Here is a 22170-nt window from a genome sequence, read left to right on the forward strand (position 1 = left end):
GAGATTAAATATAATATATATTTTTTTATTGCTTACAGTTGGTGCGTGCCAATAGCCAGATTTCCAGTGTAGCAACAGCACCTGCCACTCCCACGCCCGCCGCCAATCTCAGCAGTTTTGCCAGCTCAAGTGGTGGCAAGCAAGTAGTGAGTGTTTCATTAAACATTTATTTTCACTGCAAAACTAAAATTGACTTCATCCTTTTCAGAATGTGGCCAAGGTGCAGGAGCACATTTCCAAGTTGATCTCTCAAAATGAAGCCATAGTTGAAAACAAGGAGATATTGCTGCAGAAGAAGTACCCCAAGCAACTTAGTCGTTCCCGCAGTTTTAACAATGCCAACAGCAATAATGCTTCACAACACGGGAGCAATCCGTCGGCATTGCATGCAAACAACAGTCACAACACTAATGCACAGATGCCAGAGCGCGAGACTAAAGCGAATTTGGCACAGGCCATCTTCCAGAAACAGCAACAACAGCTTCAGCAGCAACAGCAGATAACCCAGCAGCAGCAGCTCGAGCAACAGAACTACTATACGTACATGCAACAGCAACAGGAATGCCAACAGCCACAGCAACAGCTAGAACCTCCAAATGGGGTGCTTAAAAGGAATTCTATTTAATGACGCCTGTAACAACTTCCTCCCCCGCCCTCCCCGTTGCCCATGCAAACAATGCAATATCGCCAGGACCCTGCCACACCAGTAGCAAAAATTGAGCAACTACGGCAGTGCCTGTTATGCCTCTTAATTTATCAGCGAAGCCACAACCAACTCTGGTAACTGTTCCTGTGAGTTCATTGTCTACCAACTCCCTGCCACCGCCTGCTACCAATCCGACTAGTAGCTCGAAAACTGCTCCACCACCTGCCCAGGTGAATAACTCGATAATTAAGAACCTACTGCTTAATGCTCGAGGATTAGCCGTGCCGATTGGCGAAGGCGATGATGCTGTTTATTCGTGTCCCATCTGTGCGAGCGAATTCCGCAGCGCGGACGATCTGAAGCTGCACAACAGCACTTACTGTCAGGATGCGAGCTCCAGTGCCCCAATGAGCCCAGCATCTTCGCCCTTCCGCTCCAACTCTATCTCGTTGAGTCTACCGGAGCTAAAGAGCCACATGGCCAACTCAAAAAATCCGTTGTCTCTGGCTAAGTTGGCCTGGTCGCAGTTAAAAACCAAAAGGAGCAGTCTGGTTTTAAGTCGCCTTAGTGCGGCACAGACACCAGCAAGGACATCAACGGTAACAGCTCCCACTGTAACTCCTTCTGCCCCAGCTCCTACTGTAGCCACAGTCAGTGCTCCATCATCAGCACCTGCCCCCCAGATTGAAGCACTGCGCTTTGTGGATGCACCTCTACCATCGCCTGGTCCATTATTGGGAAAAACTCCCTTAGTGGACTATGCTCAGCAAAGTGCACCGCGCAAGGCCCAGGATTCTGTGGTAATCACTAAAATGCACGAGGATCGGCAATTCGTGATTGAAGCTCAGCCCGCCAAACGCATCAAGACTACCGATTTGGCGGCTGCATCCTCCTCTCAGCAACCGACAACTTTCAACTTTTCCTTTAATAACCAGAATAGCAGTAATGGTGCCGGAGTTGCAGTCCTCCAAGGAGGAGCGACTGCGCAGATTCACCTCCTCGGGAGGCAGCATGATTCCTATTTCGGAGTGCCCTGACTTGGACAACAGTCCCAAGATGATCAGAACCCCGTTGCTGTCCGGTGGAAGCTTCCAGGATGTTTCAGTCAAAGTCAACAACGAAACAGGATCCTCCAGTAAGGAGCGCAAGCTGATGGCACTGGTCAGTGGCAGTGGACTTCTCGGCCTTAGTTCAGGTCCGCAGCACTTTCAATTTCCGCCCATTAATTCGATAACTGCCTTCAATCCGCTAACGCTGCCACCGATGAGCGGTGGAGATAAAACCACTCCAGTAACACCAATACCTCATGTGCCTGGAATGCCAGGACCCGGTAGTCTGACACCACAAATGCCGCTACTGCCGCCTCCACCTCAGCAGCTACAGTTACCAGTTCCCTCTAGTCGAGTTCGCAGTCCAAATCGAAAGCAACCCAGCCCTCTGCTGTTGGGAGGAGGATCCGGTGAACTGAAGGCCCTATCGCCATTTGGCGGAGTTCAGAATGTGCCAAGCGAATTCAGTCGACAGCCACCAACTCCAGCCCAGCGACAGGCTCTGCAATGGAACAGCAAGGAGACACCGAAGAAAACACCATTTAACTTTCTCCGCATGGCTGATAATGTGAAGACCTCTGAACCTGAAGTACGGCACTTTAATCTGGAAAATGTTATTGCTGGAAAACCTCAAGAGTTGCCTCTAACACCACTACATGTTGATACTCCTAACGGAAACCCTGCCGAAGAGGCCGGTCCGGTAGCCAGTTCCTCAGCGTCGGCTAAGTCCAAGTTTCTGCGGCCCACTAGTTTGCCACTGAAACCTGGTACCTTCACTCCTAAACGCCATCATGGCATTACACCGACAGCCAATACATTGCCGCTGATCTCGCCGGAGACCCCAAGGCCGTCCAAATCCTGTGTGCAACTGTATCTCAACGGACATGCCTACACATATCTCGGCCTCAAATGCAGCACAAAGATGTTTTACTGTACGGTGAACTGCCCACAGCCTTCGTATGTCGCGGGAATGCACAAACTTTCGATGTATAGCGTGTGGCAGGTGTGCGAGGAGAACCAGCCACATCCACTTGGATTCAAACTAAAGCAAGTTATGGCTCTCTACGACTCCCGTCAAAGGATGTTAGGAAATGACAGCTCCACCGCTATGGCTGGATCGGGAAAACTTAGCTACAATTTAGTCGCTTCGCAGCAAATCGTGTCCTCCCCCTCGACGTCCTCCACCAGCAGTGCCTTCTATCAAGGGCCCCTAAAGGCCCCACCCACTGTCACAATTGCCGCGCTCAGTGAGGCAAACGTGGCGGCCAAGGCGAATGAGGAGGCACAGGCCAAAAAGTTGGAGACAAGTCCGTCTGGGCAGCCCCTGGTGGGTGGCTACGAGTCTCATGAGGATTATACGTATATCCGGGGCCGAGGAAGGGGAAGATATGTGTGCTCCGAGTGCGGAATTCGCTGCAAAAAGCCGTCGATGCTTAAGAAGCATATACGCACTCACACGGATGTGAGGCCATTCACATGCAGCCATTGCAACTTCAGGTTAGTTTATAGCATTTTTGGTGGTCTTCAAAGATTGCTTATTAGAAACTTTGTTCTATTCCACAGTTTCAAGACCAAGGGAAACCTGACCAAGCACATGCAATCAAAAACTCACTTTAAGAAGTGCATTGAACTGGGTATAAATCCGGGACCAATGCCACCCGACAGCGAGTTCTTGGATGTTGATATGGACTTTGACCAGCAGTCATCCACTTCGGCTGGAGGACGCACATCATCGATGGCTGGGGAATCTGATTCCGATGACTACAGTGATAACGAATCTGAGAGTAGTGGTAAGAAAAAAGGGATATACACTTTTTTGCCCAAATTGCTGATTCATTAAAATCTTTTCACAGATACGGATGAGTCCAAGTCCCGACTAAAAGAGCACGAAGCTGCCAGAGGCCTGCTCTCGTTATCAATGACGCCGCCAATTCCGCAGAGCGTATCGCCTTATCCACAGTTGCAGGATACACCCCTACCAGCGGCTAGTCCTGCCAACAGCATTGGCTCTTCCGGCTCGCAGCCTAAGAGATTAGTGTGCTCGTTCACTTCGCCGAAGCCGCCTTTTGACTACCAGAAGCAGGAACAGTATTACTCCAATCCGGAGGAGTCCAAACCGAAACGCAGTGTGGCCAGCGAGGAGAGTGCTCCCATGGATCTCACTAAGCCGCGCGGTTCCATCCTATCAATTTCCCCCTCACCTGTTCCGCTGCCCGCCCATGATCTTCCCAAATCGCAGGCCCAACAGATGCACGATGTTATCTTCGGCACCTCCGGCAACGAAAGCGGTTTCATGAAGACTCTGATCTCGGTTTCGGACAAAGTGCGGATATCTGCCGAAATGGAAGAGCAGGCCAAGCACGAGGCGGAGGGTGAGGATGTTCAACTACAGACCTACATAAAGGAGCATGCACTGCATCAAGCCAAGATAAAGCAGAGTCAGTTCAGCCGCAGCTATCTGATCAACACTCTATACACAGCAGCATCGCCTGTAATCAGCAGTAGTAGCACTCTCTTTACCACCAACAGCAGGCCCGTTATGAGTGTAAATGCGGTTCCTAGCATCGAAGTTCACGAAGTAAAGACACCAGAAGCCACTGAACCACCTCGTAGTGCACCTGTAATGGCTGCAGTTATTCCAACATCACTTCCTGCTCAGATTGGCCAGGAAGAAAACGAGGAGAACGAGATCAAACCGGATCAGGAGAAACCTAATGTCGCGGAACCACACAATGCCAATCTGCCTGCTGCTGTGCAGCAACCGGATGTCAATGATTTTAGTGGAGTACTTGGAAATCCGCCTGCACCACCAGCAGGATCTGTAGCTACTTCAGTAACCACAACAACAGCTGCACCTGTCCCCCCGTCATCCACTGCCAACTCAACTCAGCCAACCCAGCGTACTGTGATTGTGGGCGAAGATGGCTTCAAAAGCTCCACTCCCACTAGCAAGAGCGCCGATCTCCAGCATGTATCCTATGGCAGAGGAGTGCCGCCAGCACCCATTGCAGGCGATGCGCGTCCCACCTGTACCATCTGCGCCAAGACGTTCCAGCGGCAGCATCAGCTGACCCTGCACATGAATATTCACTACATGGAGCGAAAGTTCAAGTGTGAGCCATGCAGCATATCCTTCCGCACGCAAGGGCATCTGCAGAAGCACGAGCGATCGGAAGCGCACAAAAACAAGGTTATGATGACGTCGACTTTTGGTGTGCCAACCACCTCGAACCCGCGACCCTTCGAGTGCACCGACTGCAAGATCGCCTTTCGCATCCATGGGCATTTGGCCAAGCATTTGCGCTCTAAGACGCATGTTCAGAAGCTGGAATGCCTGCAGAAGTTGCCCTTTGGAACCTATGCAGAAATTGAACGTGCAGGCATTAGTCTCACTGAAATCGATACAAGCGACTGTGAAAACTCGTTGATATCACTGAAGTTGCTGGCCCAAAAACTGCTAGAGAAGGATCCAAGTAAGCTCAGTAGCTACACCACACCCTCTGGAATGATGCAGCTGGCCCAGGATGCAACAGGTCCTGTCTCGCAGGATAGTGCGTCCGAGGATGGCTTTAGTGCCGCCATTGCCTCGGCTATAGCTTCGCTGGACAACGACAGTGCTGGCAACACACCCAAGAGAGCCAGCTCGATGTCCGAGGATGAAACGGTGGCCAATGGCCTCAGCAATAGTCTGAAGCGTCGTTTACCGGGCAGTTTCAGCAGTACGGGCGAGGAGAGCGATAATCCACCGGAAAGCAGTGGCGAGAAGCGGGCTCGTTCTGGCCAGGAGCTGCCTGTTCCCGTGGCCGTTCCCGTGGCTGCTTCAGCAGCGGCAAGCAACTGACAGTACATGTACATGCTGCAGCCCAGCTGAGGTTATCAGTATCCCGCGGTCTACCACCGGGACACCAGTCAGTACGGCATCTACAATTCCAGGATCGAGAGCCGCCATGACCAAACCACCTCCAACGAGCGCATATCAAATGTCTAAGCATATCGCATTTGGGCACACACACAACTTATTCTAGCTAGCCTATAAGACCCACCACTCTTTGATGATAGGACCCACTAATATTGGGCCAATCGCGAGTAGTGATCAAACGATAGGGGAGCCAGATAAGCGAGTCACCTATTCCAGTGTAAACACTCTAGGGGGAAACCCTAAAATAATCTTATACAAAGCCTTTTACGGTGTTAAAAGGAAGTCACCCCACACAGATCGTTTCGAACTGAGTCTTAAGTATTTAGGTTAAGGAATCGTCATCAGCTAGCCCTAGTTATAAGCCAACCAACAAGCACACTTATAAATCTATATTACTATATAAACACTTAACCATAATTTGTTTTCGAAATGCATAAATGCAAAAACTCCTGAAGTGCTGTGAGTCTATCTACAACTGTAAAGATCCGAGAGCGAGAAGTGTGTTATTTTTAAGGCCTAGCCCCAAAAATAAACCCCCAAACCGAACCAGAGCCCCCACAGAAAGTATATTGGTTTTCTATGCCCAGATCCAAATTTAACCATCTGAAAATCACGTAGTTCTTCCTTATTTCAAATTGTTATCACACCAAGTTGTAACGAGAAACTAAGAGCGGTTAATGAGAAATGATGTACACACCTAGTTTTGTTTTAATTCTTTAAACAACGAGACCACGAGACTCATTTAATTGTTTGTTTTAAATTTGTATTTGGCAGAAGAGAAACGAAATGATGAAAATTGCTAACTGTAAATAATCAATATGTTGTCATATATGCATTAAGCGGTAGGTTAGATAAACAAACTACACAAAGTTGATAGAGATAAATGAAATATTGTACAAACTGCTATGGCAAGCGCTGCAGCAAATCTATATATACACATAGATATATATATATATATTTGAATGTATGTATGTGGTTAAACAACAAGAAAATGAAGTGATCTATTACATTATTGTAAAATATATCAAAAAACTGAGAAAAAAACAACACAAACAAACATAAAATCTTATACAAAAAAAATGACAAAAAAATAAAGAAATCAATGTGAATATACAACGCTTATTTGTTTATTGTTGGTGAATCACATCAAAATCGGGTTTGAAAGTACAGATATTCCTGAAAAACAATATTAAATATAGTTGTGGAAAATTATATTTTTTAAAGCATATTACCAGAAGGAAGGCTGTCCCCAGTATCAAAGCCCGCTCCTTGGCGGTTAGCTTGACATCACTAAAGTAAATATTCGTAGTGTACTGCGACTTGCTGGCCAGCCATTTGTGGTCTATGGAAGCCCTCATATTGCCGCCTGAATGGATCTGGAAGGGAACAAAAAGGCTGTATATTCCGAATATTCTGAAAGGGAACTTGAAATTCATTCAAGCTCATATAATATTGTTTTATCAGTAAGTCAAAGGTTGTACCGACCTTAAAGTAACACTCTCTGGGCAGACAGAAGCAGCAGAATCCCGAGTTAGCAGGACCCTCCACACAAAATACTGGTTGTCCCGTGGTTTCATCTTCGATAAAGAACTCTGGCTGCATGAAAGTGGGTGACTGCACCACTCTACCCAGCACATTACCAGGTGGTATCCAAATCTCCAGACTTTTTGGCTGGCAGCACAGCGATCCTAGGGCTAGTTTTTTGCGGAACACCAGAGCTTCCTGGTGCGTTTTATCCAGAAGGTGCATCTGAAAGGGCCGTCCAGCTCCCCAAACTAGGCGATTCTTTTCTGTGGAGCTCTCGCTGGCCGCGAAGATGGCGTCGCCCAGTGGGGATCGCACCACATATCGGTTCTCCGAAGAGACAGCTGTCAGAGCTGCAGAGGGGAATGGTATATTAAAAACGATTTTGGACATGGTTGGATTAGTATTTACCATCATTGAGCTCAAAGGTCTGTTCAATATGTACCGACGGCAGGTCTGCAAGGCAGTCGTATCCGGAAAGTGGGATGAATGTTCGGCCCGTAACCGTGGCAATCGGCACCGGCAGCGGATGCGAGGAGCCTCGGGCCTGGGTTGTGAAGTAATGCTGATATGGGAGTCGTAAACTGAAGGCAAACAGGGAAGTCATTTATAGGCCATTTTCCAATAAGATAAATAAGCTGTTAATATTATCAATTGAACCTGTTAACTGTTTTAAAATAGAATAAAATATCAAGTTGAATTCGATTGAATGAAGTTATCCAGCAGTTATCCAAAAATACCTCTGAACAATGGTACCAGTATTGAATTTATTTGATGGTCATATAAAAGTTTAGATTAGAACTGTTGCAGTTCTTTGGTTTTTCAAAACCTAGGCCCATGCCCATAAACGTGTTATCACTTTTCTTTGAACAGGGAAAAGTTGGTGTAGGATACAGCTAATTTCATGGGTATGGGTTCACTATCGAAAAGATCGCTGGGTTCGGTTCGATCGCCCCAAACAAAGGCACTTGAGGTCTGGGCCGACCACAACAAAACGCTGGCCGATAAGATATAGCCAACCTGTAGTCGCATATTTGCGTCGAACTGTGACACACTCGCTCCCAATAATAATTAATCCGGTGCACCTCTTATCAGTTGGTAACAAGTCGGCTGCTCCTTTGCGTGAGTGATTCACTTGCTGTTTTCGTTAGTTTTCGAAACCCATATCCCTTGATTACCTCTCGGTTCTGAGGGACTTGGCTGCTGAGCCACTCGGATCTCACTGTCGTATTGCAAAGTCCGCACCGCGTCGTTTTGCAACATTTCGCCAGCAATTTTCAAACTTTTCTGACGGCGGTCTAAATGAAATGGATAACGGTGGTTGGTGTGGCAGTCGCGCAACAGCGGGAAAATGCTTTGTGTGCATTGCCTGGTTACACTTTTTGTCGCGGATGCTTTGAATATTTTATAATAAAACAACATCATATTTACAGTAAAATGTATTTTGTAAGCCTGAATTCATTACAATGATGCGCAGTTTTCTATAAATATTGTTTTGTGCGGCTAAACGGTTTAAAATTAAATATATTTCCCTGCAGAGCTGCCACCTATTTCAATCAGTTAAGTAACGTATTTTCTGCACCTACGATATATACTAAATTATCGGCGGAAAAATGTGCTATCGCACTTAGGTCATACCAATCCTTACGGTTTATTTTGTTCGCAGCAAAACAAAAATAAAACCAATTTTTGAAGAAAACAAAATTTGTGTCGTGTATTCTCGAAATACATTCTGTCACCGTGTTCTTCGATCGGAGTTTGCTAAATGAGGTGGCGACGAGCAGCAGGTGAGCCATGAAAATTGCCACAGTGCTGGCCATTTGGCCTCTTTTCGACCATTTGTTGTTGCGGAATTTTTTGGCCACATTTCGGGTTGTTTTCAAATCGGTTACTCAAGGGGTTGGAAATGCCTGGAAAATGTGCGCAGCCGCAGGAGCGGGAGCGGCGTAAACAAATGCCAGTGGTGCTCGGTGGGGGCTAATCTCTGGAGCGCGAATAGCGACAGTGTTCTCTGGGCCATCGGCGGAACCAGCTAAATCGGCGCAATCCGTAGGAAATCGAGCGATAAGCGGAGCGGGTTCAAGTGCAATAATCAATAAACGTGCTGTTCAAACATCGCTGCTGGTCGAAATAGATAAAGATAAAACCCAGTCGATTGTGAAATTCCTGCTCGATCGGATTCGATCGGATTGAAAGCCTAAATTTGCTCCCCTTTGGCTCCACTTTCGATGTAATCCCCCAAGCGCTTCTGGTATTGCCAACTTGCACTTTCTCCCTTGGACTTTGGGGGGTGGTTTTCGGCCGGAAAAATCCATGAAAAGAACCGTCAAGTGAGCCACGCTGGTGAAAAACTGCTGGGAGTGTTAGTTTCCGTTTGGGGCACCAACAGAACGCGGCATGTCGCTGGAGGATCCCTTTTTCGTGGTCAAGGAGTAGGTGTTCGCGATTTGGCAGATGGCAACTGCACTGTTGGTGGAAAGTGCCACCTTACTTATACCTCTGCTTTTCTTTCCTTTCCCTGCGCACCCCCACAGCGAGGTATTCAAAGCTCTGAACAAAACCCGCGGCCTCTATCTGCGTTGGCGGGAGCTGGGCGAGAACGGCGGAACGGAGGCTGAATGGACCACCACCGAGCTGCGTAACTCGCTCCGGAGCATCGAGTGGGATCTCGAGGACCTCGAGGACACTATCAATATCCTTTTTGCAACGTTCATTGAAAAATCAATTCGTTACCTGGTACTCAACGGCATTCAATTGCGATTGCTTTCGAGACTTTGGTTTATTTCCGCCCAAAGAATAAGAGATTCCATTTGAAACTTCTAAATGTGCTTTTTAAAGATTAAATTTTACTCTTTTCAGTAGTCAAATATAAAAAAATATATATATAGTACATATATCTTTAGGTCGGTTGAACCGACTGTCTTGGTCACCAGTGTCCCAGGTTTTCTCCTTAACCCACACCATTTCGACTCATACGCATCGTTGAGAAGAATCCAAGCAAGTTTCGGATCGACAACCGCGAACTCTCCAGCCGGCGTCACTTCATCGACAACACTCGCGATGAGGTCAAGCAGATGAAGGATAAGATGAGCCTGAACCGGAGTCGGGACAGAGACATCACCGCACACCAGCCGCTGCTCGACAACGATCGCCAAAGTCCCAATCACAATCATTCCATTGCCATACCCAACTCGAATTCCAACTCCAACGAGTACCATCAGCATCCACACAACGATCGCACTTACCTCGTGGAGTGTCCCAACGGCAACTCGCTGATCAATAGCGGCAGTCAGGTGGCCAATACCATAGCTGGAACCATGTCGGCGGCAGCGGCAGCAGCTTCCCGCCACAGTGGCACCAAGTACTCCAAGCTGGAGAACGCCCTGGACAGTCCAAGTCACTACGGGCAGACGCATCACGGCGGCATGGACAGCCCGAGTCATAGGTACGTGGGCGAAACGGTGTCCATACAGCAGCGCATGATCCAGGGTCAGGATGAGCAGCTGGACATGATCAGTGATTCGATTGGAACCCTGAAGACGGTCTCGCGGCAGATTGGCGTAGAGCTCGATGAGCAGGCCGTGATGCTAGATGACTTCGGGAACGAGTTCGACACCACGGAGTCCAAGTTGGACACGACCATGAAGAAAGTTGCCAAAGTCTTGCACATGAATAATGGTAAGTGGTGCGGCACTTGGGGTATTCAAGGACTATTTTGATTGAAATATTGATGAAGGCTAAACGCTTCAGTGAACCACAATCAAAATTAGCCTTTGAATACTTCTGTAACTGTTGATTCCTATGATTGAACTTCATCATTTTTTTCTCGCACAGATAAACGACAGTGGGCCGCCATTCTCATCCTATCCGGACTGTTATTGTTTGTGCTAATATTGTTTATTATTTTGTAATTGCTTTCGTTGTTTCCAATTCGTTTATATTTATTGTAAATTAGATTTATTTATGACTTAGCTCGATTTTGAATTCGGGCCCTTAGAAGCAAATCAAATGATGATTATTAAAACGATTTATCAGCCAATTCCATGTAAACTCCCTTGCTGTATATACACGGAAAAATTTTAACCAGATTTACTACCAGCCTCTATATATATATATAATGTAATTCCAAAGCTACGGACAGATGATCATGTAAAGTCAATGTAGGCGGGTAATAAAAGATAACTAACTACTTATATACCAAGTTCTCCAGAGTTCTGTCATTCCCTATTTGGCCAAAGGATACTGCAACTGACCTGTACATACATCGAAAGATATATCTGCATATATATATATATATATATATACACACACAAAATGGACCTACCAATATCAAACGAGTTATTTAACGAAGAGCCTTAGGAAATTCCTCTAACCAAATCTAGCAAAAACTTGTATGCAATTGAGTAAATATATATACATATAAATTAAATTCCTAATTTAAAGCTAAATGAGGTACTTCTTCCGGGTCACCTAGAAATACTTTACGAGTGCACAGAGAGAAATTGTAGAAAAAATGAAATAAAAGCGTCCAAATGGAACATATTGATACTAATTGTATATATCTGTAAGGTTTTAAAATTATCTTAGAAGGATAGGCATTTTACATATCATCTTTTGAGAGATAATTTCGAATGCTTTGTAAATTGAATTGTATAATGCATTTTTCGCTGTGCACAAGAAGGGGGGATCGGCCCCTCCTCGTGTTCTCTCTACGCCCCAAAACCACTCGACAACCCACTCGATTTGCCCACTCACTCAGCTGTGTTGGATGCTTTTGGTCAGAGCTTTTGGCGAGCTTACAGTCTGCGCAGGGGGCACAAGGGCGTCCTCAAGGGGGTGCCTTCGAAAGGCTGGGAACATAACCCCTCCGGAAAGTGCCGACTACGCCACTGGACGCAGCATAAGCACACGGGCAGAGCGGCACGTTTCCATGTGATGTTTTTGGATTTCGGCGTTCAGTTTTGTTTGCCTATTCCGCGGAGCTGGAGTTTTCCCAGCAGCTGGCATATAGTATACATATATCTCTTACTATCCCGGTAGAAATGTACAATTGTTGAATTACTTCGGCTGAACAGTGTCCAAAGTTATTTTGGTGAGTGGCTGCGCGCAGTGTAGTGAACATACCACCCATTTTCACCCCCAAATATGCAGTAACGTAAAATTCGACTTCCTCTCAGATGTTTGTCGTTGTTTTTCCCATTGTATAGTTTTTGTTGTCGCCGAAAACCTTGAGCGAATTGTTGGCCAAAAATATAAAATCAATGTCAAACGGAGGAAGATGGATACCGCCTCCATTGTCCCCCACTTCCTCTCGCTGGCCGAGGTCAGATTTCAGGCAACCGCCAGGTAAAACCAGCTGGTCCGGTTGGCTAGATACTCCTTCTGGGATTTTCCTCCCCGATTTTCCCACCGGTTTCCCTTTGCTGCCACGGCTATTAATAGATTCATGCAGCCAGAAGCGAGCGAACATATTCGAGACTACATGTGTTGGTGGCCCTGTGTTTTCCTTTGGACGACTGTGTTGCTCGTGGTTTTTGGTGTTGGTGGGGGGAGCTTTTTCGAAACTCTTATCAAAAGTCCGAATTGCGGGCATGGGCATGGATTCGTTATCGGAACAGATGAGCGAGCTTGCCGTTACTTTTCAATCAAGAGACGTACTTTCTATTGTCCGGGTGATCAAACTCAAGTGATCAAACTCAAGTGATCAAACTCAAGTGTCTGGAATTGCAGTGCACCACTTCCATAGGCAAATTCTTCTAATGCACTGTGCGCAAAAGGTGGCAAATAACTTAAACATCAGTACTCAAAAAAATGATACATGTCATTATAAGATTATAATGTTAGGCTACTAGTACTGTCGTTGAAAATACCATATTATATATCAGCAAGTACCTTGCGCAGACTTTTGTTTATGCAGTTTGTATCGTATTATATGATATGTTTATTGCGAAATCAATTTACAATGCTATTTTTGAAAGTGAAAGGGGAAACAGAAAGCCATATCTGTGAAAGCACAATGGGAATATTGAAAATCAAATTAGCCTAATTGTTGTACATTTGCAGTGGATAATAAGGCAAAAATCACGTACGGAGATCAGAAAAATCAAGGAGACTAGACATGACTGCGAATAACTGATTGCATTAAAATTTACATAGTTTTTACACCAAAAGTTTTAATGGTAATTGTAAGATTACTTTGAAACCAGTTTTAAAGATTTTAAAGTTGGATATAGTTTTTAAGGGTTTACCAATATGCATTTGCCTAAATAGTGTGTCTTTAAAGCGAGCCACAATTAATGCGCTTTCAAGTATTCTAGAATTTCTTCAAGTGTATGCTCAATTGCCAGCAACCCACTTACCCACACTACCGCATTCGAGCTCATGGTGTTTATTATTTAATTTGCGTTTCTCCTGTTGCTCTGCTACCCCTTTATTTCCAAACCAGATTCAGTTACCCGGAATGAGTGGCGCACAGCGGAACCTGGATCGCAAGATCGTTGTCATCGGAGCAGGAGCCTCGGGCGTGGCCTGTGCCACCAAGCTGCTGGAACTGGGCTTCCAGAATGTGCTAGTCGTGGAGGCGGAGGATCGCCTAGGTGGCCGCATACACACTATTCCCTTTGCGGACAACGTCATTGATCTGGGTGCCCAGTGGTGTCACGGGGAACGCGACAACATTGTGTACGAACTGACCCGGAAACAGGAGGAGGAGCTGCTGGAGTCGACGGGTCCGGTGTACGAGAACTACATGTGCATCCGGTCCAACGGGGATGTGGTTCCGGAGGAGGTGGCCAGTCGCCTGAAAGCCATCGTGGGTGATTCACTGGTCACCCGGCAACTGGAGCTGCGACACTGCAGCGGCTCCCTGGGCAGCTATCTGACCAACAAGTTCTACGACACTCTCCGACGCCCGGAGAACTCCGACATAGACGCAGAGATGGCCAGGGAGTTCTTCGTTAATTACCAGAAATTCGAGAACTCCGTCGAGGCCTCGGATACGCTAGAACAAGTGTCGGGACGCGGTTACCTGGATTATTGGGAGTGCGAGGGCGACATCCTGCTGAACTGGAAGGACAAGGGCTATGTGGAGCTTCTGCGACTGCTCATGCGCTCCAGAGAGTTGAATGTGGAGCATGGAGTTCTGGAGCAGCGCCTGCTGCTGGCCACTCGTGCTCTGAAGATCAACTGGAATCGGAACGACGGACGCGTGGAGCTGCAACTGAGCAATGGAGAGACCTGTATAGCTGACCATGTGGTGGTCACCGTTTCACTGGGAGTTCTCAAGGATCAGCACCGCCGACTGTTTGAGCCACAGCTTCCGGTAGAGAAACAACGTGCCATTGATGGTCTGGCCTTTGGAACGGTCAACAAAATCTTTGTGGAGTTTCCGGAGGCATTTTGGGCCGAGGATTGGACGGGTTTCACCCTGCTCTGGCGGGACGAGGATTTAGATGACATACGCGGCACTTCTCGAGCTTGGTTGGAGGACGTCTTTGGCTTCTACAGGGTGAGCTATCAGCCGAGGATCTTGGCTGGCTGGATAACCAATGAGAGCGGCAGGCACATGGAAACCCTTCCCGCAGATGAGGTCCAGGCTGGAGTTATGTATCTCTTCCGAAGATTCCTGAAGTGGGAAATCCCAGAGCCCTCGAATTTCCGCACCTCCGCCTGGTATACGAATGAGAACTTCCGCGGATCGTACTCCTATCGATCCATGGACACGGAGCAGCTGGGAACGGGAGCACGGGAGCTAGCCCATCCCCTGACCGTGGTGGCCACCACTCCGGAGAAGGAGAAGGAGAAGGACTCGGAGGACGAGGCGTGGCAGCAGAGTCGCTGTGATAGGCCCATCGTCCAGTTCGCCGGCGAGGCCTCCAGCGAGCACTACTACTCCACGGTGCACGGCGCAGTCGAGGCGGGATGGCGGGAGGCCAGACGACTGGCCCAGTTTTACGGAATAAGCGTGTCCCGATCTGGGACTAAATCGCTACTCTAGCTGTAGGCGATATATCGTAGTACATGTATAGACGACGGCGATACCTGACCCAGTTATACGGGTGGATGTAAAATTAGAATTTTGTCTTCGCACTACAAAAACAATCAAGGAAACTGATCAGTACATCCTGGATAGACTTCATATGCCTAAGCCACTAGTTTACACATTTGCCATAGGTTAGCATAGGTGACAGATTATATTTACGAGTGTATACATATGTACGTGAGCATGTCAATATGTCAACAAGTGGGCTGCCCAATAAAGCTGTGTTTAAGTCTTCTCTACCCTAAATAAAGCTTATGATGTACATACATCACTTCCAATTCATCATAGCGTACAAAGGACGCTTCGCTCTCAATCGCATTTAAAATAGTTTTTATTAGTTTCTGACTTGTTTTCAACAATTTTCACTACGTTTGGGTGAAATCAGTTTCCGAAATGAGACATGTCACACAGAACTTCACATTGTATCCAATATGCTCTAGTTAGTGAGTGAGTGTATATATGTACAACTGAGATACAATACGGTTAGCATTAGGTTTACGGGGGGATTAACTCTGTACTTTGATTTCAACAACGTGTAATGCATACATTTATAATTTAGTCATTCTTTGAACACAAATAAATTTTGTACAACAAGTTTTATAATTTAATTGTTATCGTACTCGTACTCGTAATCGTAAGATAGATGCTGGTTGAGTTTAAATTTCCTTCACTTTCTGTCAATTATTGTATTCATTTCTTTGTTTTCACTGTTACGCAAAAAGGTACATATCGTGAAAAGGACTAAGGCCGGACGGGATGGCCAGCAGGACCGCCTACGGGTAAATAGTGTCTCTTCTCCGTTTCTCTAGCAGATTGCTAAATTCGTATGGCAAAAATACTTTGGTGTTCTTCAACAAATTGCATGAAATGCTTCTCCACATTTGGCAACCGATCTACTGCACCCACATGGATGGTGCCCATACTGGCTCGTTCTCCAGGCGCTGCACATTCTGGACCAGCTGCTCGAAGGCGTTGACCAGTTCTCCGTTGACCAGCTCCACGTCGAAGAAGTGTCCGTACAGGAAATCTATGCGTTCCGCTGACTTGATCATGTCCTCGAACTCTTCGTCCGTAAAACTCCTGGCATTCGCCTCGTCGAAGGTGGACTTGGCCCGCGCCTCCGTTCGCGTGGCCTTCAGGATGTCCAACTCTGGGGGCTTCACATGGATGAGGAACGGCTTCAGTTGGGCTGTGCGCAGAGTCTTGATCGCCTGGTAGTGCGGACTCAGCACACATACGCATCCGGCATTCACAATCGACTTGACACTCTCCGCCGACGTTCCGTACAAATGGCCCTTGTACTCGCCGTGCTCCACGAATTTGCCCGCCTCGATGTCCGCGTCCATTTTCTCGCGGGCCACGAAGATGTACTCTCGTCCGGGCACTTCACCAGTGCGCATTGGTCGGGTGGTGTCTGGGAAAATGAATAGGTTTTCTATTAGCTTTGTTCAAAAAGAGGTTTATTTGGTCACTTGTTCATTTCTTACACAAGTTCATTTGGTTAATTGTTATTTTTTACACTAGTTCATTTGGTCTCTTGTTCATTTTTTACTCTAGTTCATTTGGTCTCTTGTTCATTTTTTACTCTAGTTCATTTGGTCACTTGTTCATTTCTATACTTGTTCATTTGGTCACTTGTTCATTTCTTACACAAGTTCATTAAAATCAAGTGAGCAAACGTAAACCAATGATGAACTGGTAAAGTAAACATAATTAAACAAACAAAACGAGTGGAGTCTCAATACGATCAGTAGCCGCGTGGATTACTTACACGGCACCGGACTGCGGAACTTCTCGGGATCCCGGGCTATCAGCCGGCGGCGCAGTTCATTCCGCCCCACGCCGGGAGCTCCGATGAGCACGATGGGCCTGAAGACTCCGGGCCGTGGATACAACTTGGCCACCTCCTCGTACGTGGCGATCTGCTCGCGGTCGAAGTCGTCGTTCTCTGTCAAATCATACATGATCTTTTTAGTCTTGGGCTGGCGGCAGGAGGAGGTGCTGCTACTCGCAGGCAGGCGCGGGGAGCCAGGTGGGGTGGTGCATAGTGAGGCGCATGATCCGGCTGGCGATGGCGATGCATGGATGGGGCCAATTGGAGTTGGATTCAGTGTTAGATGAGGGGGCATAGATGAAGCATGAAATTAGAGCAACTTTAGTCATGGAGAGAAAATGAGCAGCGAATGCTATGGAACCAATGGGCTGGCAACGTGGAATGCTTACGCTTCGAGTCCAGATCGGTGCCGTTCTTCTGTGTACGGTCGTGGAGGATGCGGCGCTCCTGCAGCGCCCGACTGGGAATCAAGCCGGCTCTCGCCGAGCGCTCGTGCTCCTTGCGCGCCTGCCACCAGTAGGCATCGTCCTGGGCCACAATGTGAAGCACATCGCCGCGCTGAAAGGCCAGACCCGCCTCCTTGCACGGGATGTATGGATCCACATCCGGATTGTAGTCAAAGTGGGCCCGCACCCGCACCTTGGACTCGCGCTGGGCGCCCTTGTTGTCCGCGGGAACCAGCTTAAAGGTAATGGTGCCCTCCGAGTTTTGCTGCCAATATAAAGTGTATTCAGTGGGTTTGATGGTAGGTGAGAAGAAATCTATAAATGCAATGTTATAAATACTAAGCTTACTTACCAGTATTGTGAGCACATCGCCCGGCGTCTTGCCCTCCACGTTGATGTTGTTGACCTCGATGACCTCGTCGCCGACGTGAATCAATCCGGAGCGATCTGCAGCGCCGCCGTGCATGATTCTGGCGATGATTATCTTGCCCGACTCCTCGTCCGTTTTTATAGTGGCGCCCTAAAAGTAGGCAATGTGTGTTATTTAAGAGCCAACAAAGTGCGCGTATGTGTGCGTGTGGAGTGTGTGTGATTGTGTATCTGTGTGGAGTGCGGCTTCCGATGTTCCAGATGTTCGTGTATCTGATGGATGCGTCACAACGGCAACAACAACGGAATGGGAACAACGGATGGTAATGGTATCGTATGTGACATGTATGTACATGTATCTTGGTGTGTGGCCAGCTTCCTGGCTGTTGTTTGTGGTTTTCAGTGCTTGGCGAATGGGTTTCTGTTTTATTTCTTACAGTGGACATTGTACGGCTATGGACATTCGATTACTTACAACAATTGGCTCCGCACTCTGTGCTCCTGCCTGTGTTATTTTTTATACATTTTTCGATTTTTACATTTTTGGTTAACAAATGCATATTTGTTTGGTATGGGCGAATTCGAGAAATTGATTCGATTTCATTCGAGTTTAACAAAGGCAAAGTTGACAAAATTGATTAGCATTGAAAAGAGTTGACATGGAGGCGATTACAGCAGTAGAACGAGTATGAATGAAGGCGCAGAAAGGAGCAGTTGGCAATGGCGAAGGCAAAGGCAAAGGCGAAGGCGAGGGGTAGGCGGTGAAGGTCGGGGCGGGGTTCGGAAATGAAAGTCGATGGTCGAAAGTGGACGGAGGACGGTGGAAAGCGATGGACAGCACAATAGCACAGCGATCACGTCGATGAGATAGGCATGGAAATGGAAAGCGCTGGTGCCACTGGACGAACACTCACCAGGGGCTCGTTGCTCTTAACAAGCTGCACAATCTTGATGGTCTCCTCGTCCTCGTCCATCTCGACAGGCGCCTCTGGCAGGTGCGGGTAAAAGTCCTTCTGGGCAATCGCATCGTGGGCGAACAGGAGGTGCTGGAATGAAATGAAATAATTACCAAAAACGCCCATTTATGAATGTAGTTAAAAAAGGGTCACCTGCAGGTGGGAGTCCTGCAGCAGGTGGAAGGCCTCCTTGCAGTCGTCGTTCAGGTGACAGTGCTGGGACAGCTGCTCCAGGACTTCGTACAACACCTGGGCGGAGGTGGAGAGCACGGGGGCCAGGCGATCATCGCGACCCACTTTGGCCACCTTCGTGTGCACATTGACCAGGGCGTTCAGTTCCTTGGACTCAAGCAGGGCCTTCAGGAAGTCGATTTCCTGGTCATTGGACAGATTCTCCGACTCCTTGAGCGTGCTGATCAGTTTGGATAGAGCTGCGCAACGAAAGGGAAATTAATCATTTCGGACAGCCTGAGTGCGTCAGTCAACTCACCTGGATCCCAGTTGATGTCCGATGCCATAACTGCTTCTAGCATGTCACACCGCAGTCGACGAGTCACTGTCCTTGCTTATCCTTTACAAGTTATCCTTTGGCGCCGTTCCTATAATCGAGTTAACAAAATCGATATGGGACTTTAACAACAACCGGAGAGCGACTCCGTAAATTTGCGCATAAACATGTCAACAAGGGGCAGCGGGGCCAGGCCGACGCCAAATGATAATTCCAGGCTCAAGGCTGCCACCTCCCACCTCCCACAAACCACCCACACCCCACCACCGACCTCCCAATAACCATAAACACCATAACCACCCCCACGTCATAGAAGCGACTACTTTGCGTCACTCGCCAAAGGACACCAGACACTGGGAAATGTTGCCCAAGTTCGGTTTCGATATTAGGATACAGTTCTACTTCTACAAGTCGAATATAAAGTAGTACATAAAAAATACAAACAAAAAATGCAGATATATGACGATAAATATTTGTTGTATATCTTTCCAATTTTCAGTTTAACTACTGTTTGACTTTAGGAAAGATATGTGGCAAACTTAAAACTTAGTTGTAGGAAACAAATGTCATATTGAATCCCAAGTTCCGAATTATAATGATTGTATTCCATGAGGATGTAAATGTGCTTTAGCTTTTTGTTAAGATCTAGTTCACCATTTTTTACAAACATCTTAAAGAGGTTCCACTGTGTGGTTACCATAACAACAGTTTGCGCCTCGTTGACCCCGAAGCATTGGAGTCGGAGAGGCGGGGATCCGGGGAGCCGGGGAGACCCACTGACGACACTAAGTCTAAAGAGCTCCCGGGCAGCAGGCCGCCAATGCAATTAGCTGACATTAAGCCCGGCCAAGTGGGGCGTCCGCTGCTGTTGGCCGTTGGCTTCTGGCCAATATGGCCGATATGATTAGAGCAGGCGTTGGATTTATGCCCACTTTCATCTGCCCAGTGGCCCGGAATGTGGGCGCCCCTCGTTGCAATCTGCACTCCATTAACTGTTCAATGACTGCGCATCCTGTTGCCGTGCTGCCGCGTTGCAGGACTGTTCTTGGCCAGGTGCCACATTCCATGAGCTCACCAACACGCTGGCCTCTTGCATGACCGGCGCTCATTAGTGTCACGTTTTGCGGAACGTGGGCGGTGATTAGTGTCAACTGAGTGGCCGCTTCTGGAGCCCAAGAATAGCGTCTCAAGTGGGGCACTTGCATGTCCTTCAACTTGCCACGGCCTCTCCAGTTTCTGCTTCCCTATATGGTAATGCGAAAAACGCACATCTTGGCCCTCCGACACTCTCCGAAACCTGGCCAACGACCTTGAACTACATACTCGTCGGCACTCACAGCCACCCAGCAAAAGGACGAGCTAAAACCGTTTTCAGGGTTTCAGCTGCAGCGACGTCAGTGCGTGGGATCCGAGGGTTGCAGCCCCATTTGAGGGTATCTTCTTCCAGAGGGTGGTAAGTTTTAACTACGGGATATCACAGGATGCTTAAACTACCACCAGCGTGTATACGCACTTCTTTCTTACATCAATTACAGTTTACTTGTACAAATAAATGTTTTTTAGGTAAAGCTGTTCGCTATACAATTTGTTGAGATTTTAAGGACATAATTTTGTGTTATTCCAGCTAGTTAACCAGTCTCTTTTGTCAACATTAAGTTTTCGTCGTAAAATAAGTGAGTGATATTTGCCAAGCATATATGTGGAATATGGTTCATATATTGCTTTCTACGAATTAAGTTATAGCCGATATTCTAAAACTTACAGAGATGGGCTAGACTGTAGTTGTCAACTTTTGACTTGGTAGAGGTACGATTTTGGTTAGTTTGGCCGTACTTTCAAGGCAATCCCCTGTGGGGGCTGTTGCATTTGCCACACTTACTGCTGTCAATCAGCCAAAAGGCAAGCAGAAGCCAAGAAACCGACTGAAGCCTGGCCCCAATCACACTAATTACGCTGAGTAATGTCGACAGGGGCCAAGAGGTCTGGCCAAATGCAGAATAATGACGTTGCTCGGGGTTCGTCAAGAGACAGTCCTTGTGGCCAGAAGATAAGGCAGGTGCCAGGACTCAACGCCCCCCAATCACTCCTTCTATACGGGGGTAATTGAAAACTCCAAGTAATTGCAACGAGGGATAATCTGGTCATACTGCAAAGCGGTGGCTTAAGAGAAAGTCCAAAAGACATTGAAATCGCAGAGAGAAAGAGAGGCAGCTGAGAGAGTGTTAAAAGTTTTCCCCCGAGCATTCAATTAACAACAAAATCTGGCCAGAAAATAGAAGAAAACGAAAACGAACATTAATTCGAACGGAGATTATCACCTGGAGTTTTTCTGGGCAGTTGGCCAATACGAAACAGACGGTTTTCGGTTGGGTCCCAGCGTTGTTTTATTTTTAAATTTCCACTTCACTCGCAGACACTCACGCACACACACACAGAGGCACAAAACACGGCATTTCTGCTATTTTTGCTATTTTTGCTATTTTCGCTATTTTTAGGCCTCTTATACTGCGCACTAGCTTAGTTAACCGTTTATATCTGGATATCCTTGGATCCCACTACAGCACTTCACATTCAGGACTTGGCAAAAGGATTATCAAGGTGATGGCCACCAGAGTCCGCCAGCGGGAATCCCAGAACGGCGAATAACAGGAGCGGGAGCGACTGCACACGATGGGCAAAGAACAACGTTTAATGCCAGGAATTCATTTCCACGTCGAGGGAACTGCCATCTCGCGAATCTCTCCAGCTCTTTGAAGAGCGCTGAACTCGGGTCTCTTAACACTTGCTCTTAGAACTAAATCAACATACTATTTGGTATGGGATGGTTTCGTATGTTAAGGTTTTTAAATTGAATTAGTGTTTAGTCGCTTAAAAAAAA

At 47.2% G+C, this 22170-nt stretch overlaps 5 protein-coding genes across 9 annotated transcripts in view; 3 read left to right on the plus strand and 2 right to left on the minus strand.

Annotated features, from left to right (window-relative positions):
• The window catches only part of LOC120457813, a 43306-nt gene extending 37326 nt beyond the window's left edge, over nucleotides 1-5980 (plus strand). Inside the window, 6 exon segments of the mRNA XM_044006819.1 lie at nucleotides 39-146; nucleotides 209-719; nucleotides 722-1592; nucleotides 1594-3192; nucleotides 3259-3485; nucleotides 3549-5980. Coding sequence (XP_043862754.1) covers nucleotides 39-146; nucleotides 209-719; nucleotides 722-1592; nucleotides 1594-3192; nucleotides 3259-3485; nucleotides 3549-5566 — 5334 coding nt within the window. The 3' untranslated portion in view covers nucleotides 5567-5980.
• Nucleotides 5981-6713: 733 nt separating this feature from the next.
• Nucleotides 6714-8450, minus strand: LOC120457812 (phospholipid scramblase 1). The gene is given in 6 exon segments (XM_039645309.2): nucleotides 6714-6790; nucleotides 6847-6990; nucleotides 7100-7491; nucleotides 7550-7669; nucleotides 7672-7722; nucleotides 8317-8450. Coding segments are annotated over 6 exon segments (822 nt in total). The 5' UTR covers nucleotides 8402-8450; the 3' UTR covers nucleotides 6714-6760.
• A 312-nt stretch (nucleotides 8451-8762) lies between these two features.
• Nucleotides 8763-11339, plus strand: LOC120457793 (syntaxin-6). Of its 2 annotated transcripts, none has more exons than XM_044006815.1 (4): nucleotides 8763-8925; nucleotides 9673-9830; nucleotides 10115-10816; nucleotides 10973-11339. In XM_044006815.1, exons 3-4 carry the CDS (start codon nucleotides 10213-10215, stop codon nucleotides 11047-11049), a joined length of 681 nt encoding a protein of 226 aa, XP_043862750.1. In that variant the 5' UTR covers nucleotides 8763-8925; nucleotides 9673-9830; nucleotides 10115-10212; the 3' UTR covers nucleotides 11050-11339. The 2 variants fall into 2 exon arrangements, with proteins under 2 accessions (XP_043862750.1, XP_039501224.1); XM_039645290.2 differs by lacking the exon at nucleotides 8763-8925 and adding an exon at nucleotides 9143-9570.
• A 729-nt stretch (nucleotides 11340-12068) lies between these two features.
• Nucleotides 12069-15429, plus strand: LOC120457733 (spermine oxidase). Its single transcript, XM_044006764.1, has 2 exons — nucleotides 12069-12230; nucleotides 13584-15429. The coding sequence occupies exon 2, from the start codon at nucleotides 13599-13601 to the stop codon at nucleotides 15132-15134; it is 1536 nt and encodes a 511-aa protein (XP_043862699.1). The 5' UTR covers nucleotides 12069-12230; nucleotides 13584-13598; the 3' UTR covers nucleotides 15135-15429.
• Nucleotides 15430-15492: 63 nt separating this feature from the next.
• Nucleotides 15493-21983, minus strand: LOC120457734 (MAGUK p55 subfamily member 7). Of its 4 annotated transcripts, none has more exons than XM_044006760.1 (9): nucleotides 21611-21983; nucleotides 19275-19383; nucleotides 18938-19215; nucleotides 18743-18874; nucleotides 18304-18333; nucleotides 17812-17979; nucleotides 17403-17724; nucleotides 16951-17244; nucleotides 15493-16593 (listed from the first exon to the last, which is right to left on the minus strand). In XM_044006760.1, exons 2-9 carry the CDS (start codon nucleotides 19315-19317, stop codon nucleotides 16073-16075), a joined length of 1788 nt encoding a protein of 595 aa, XP_043862695.1. In that variant the 5' UTR covers nucleotides 19318-19383; nucleotides 21611-21983; the 3' UTR covers nucleotides 15493-16072. The 4 variants fall into 4 exon arrangements, with proteins under 4 accessions (XP_043862695.1, XP_043862697.1, XP_043862696.1 ...); XM_044006762.1 differs by having other exon boundaries at nucleotides 16951-17127; nucleotides 21611-21982; XM_044006761.1 differs by lacking the exon at nucleotides 18304-18333.
• Nucleotides 21984-22170: the final 187 nt, after the last annotated feature.

The sequence above is a fragment of the Drosophila santomea genome, unplaced genomic scaffold (genome assembly GCF_016746245.2).
Source record: "Drosophila santomea strain STO CAGO 1482 unplaced genomic scaffold, Prin_Dsan_1.1 Segkk79_quiver_pilon_misjoin1_scaf, whole genome shotgun sequence".
In the NCBI taxonomy this organism is placed as follows: domain Eukaryota; kingdom Metazoa; phylum Arthropoda; class Insecta; order Diptera; family Drosophilidae; genus Drosophila; species Drosophila santomea.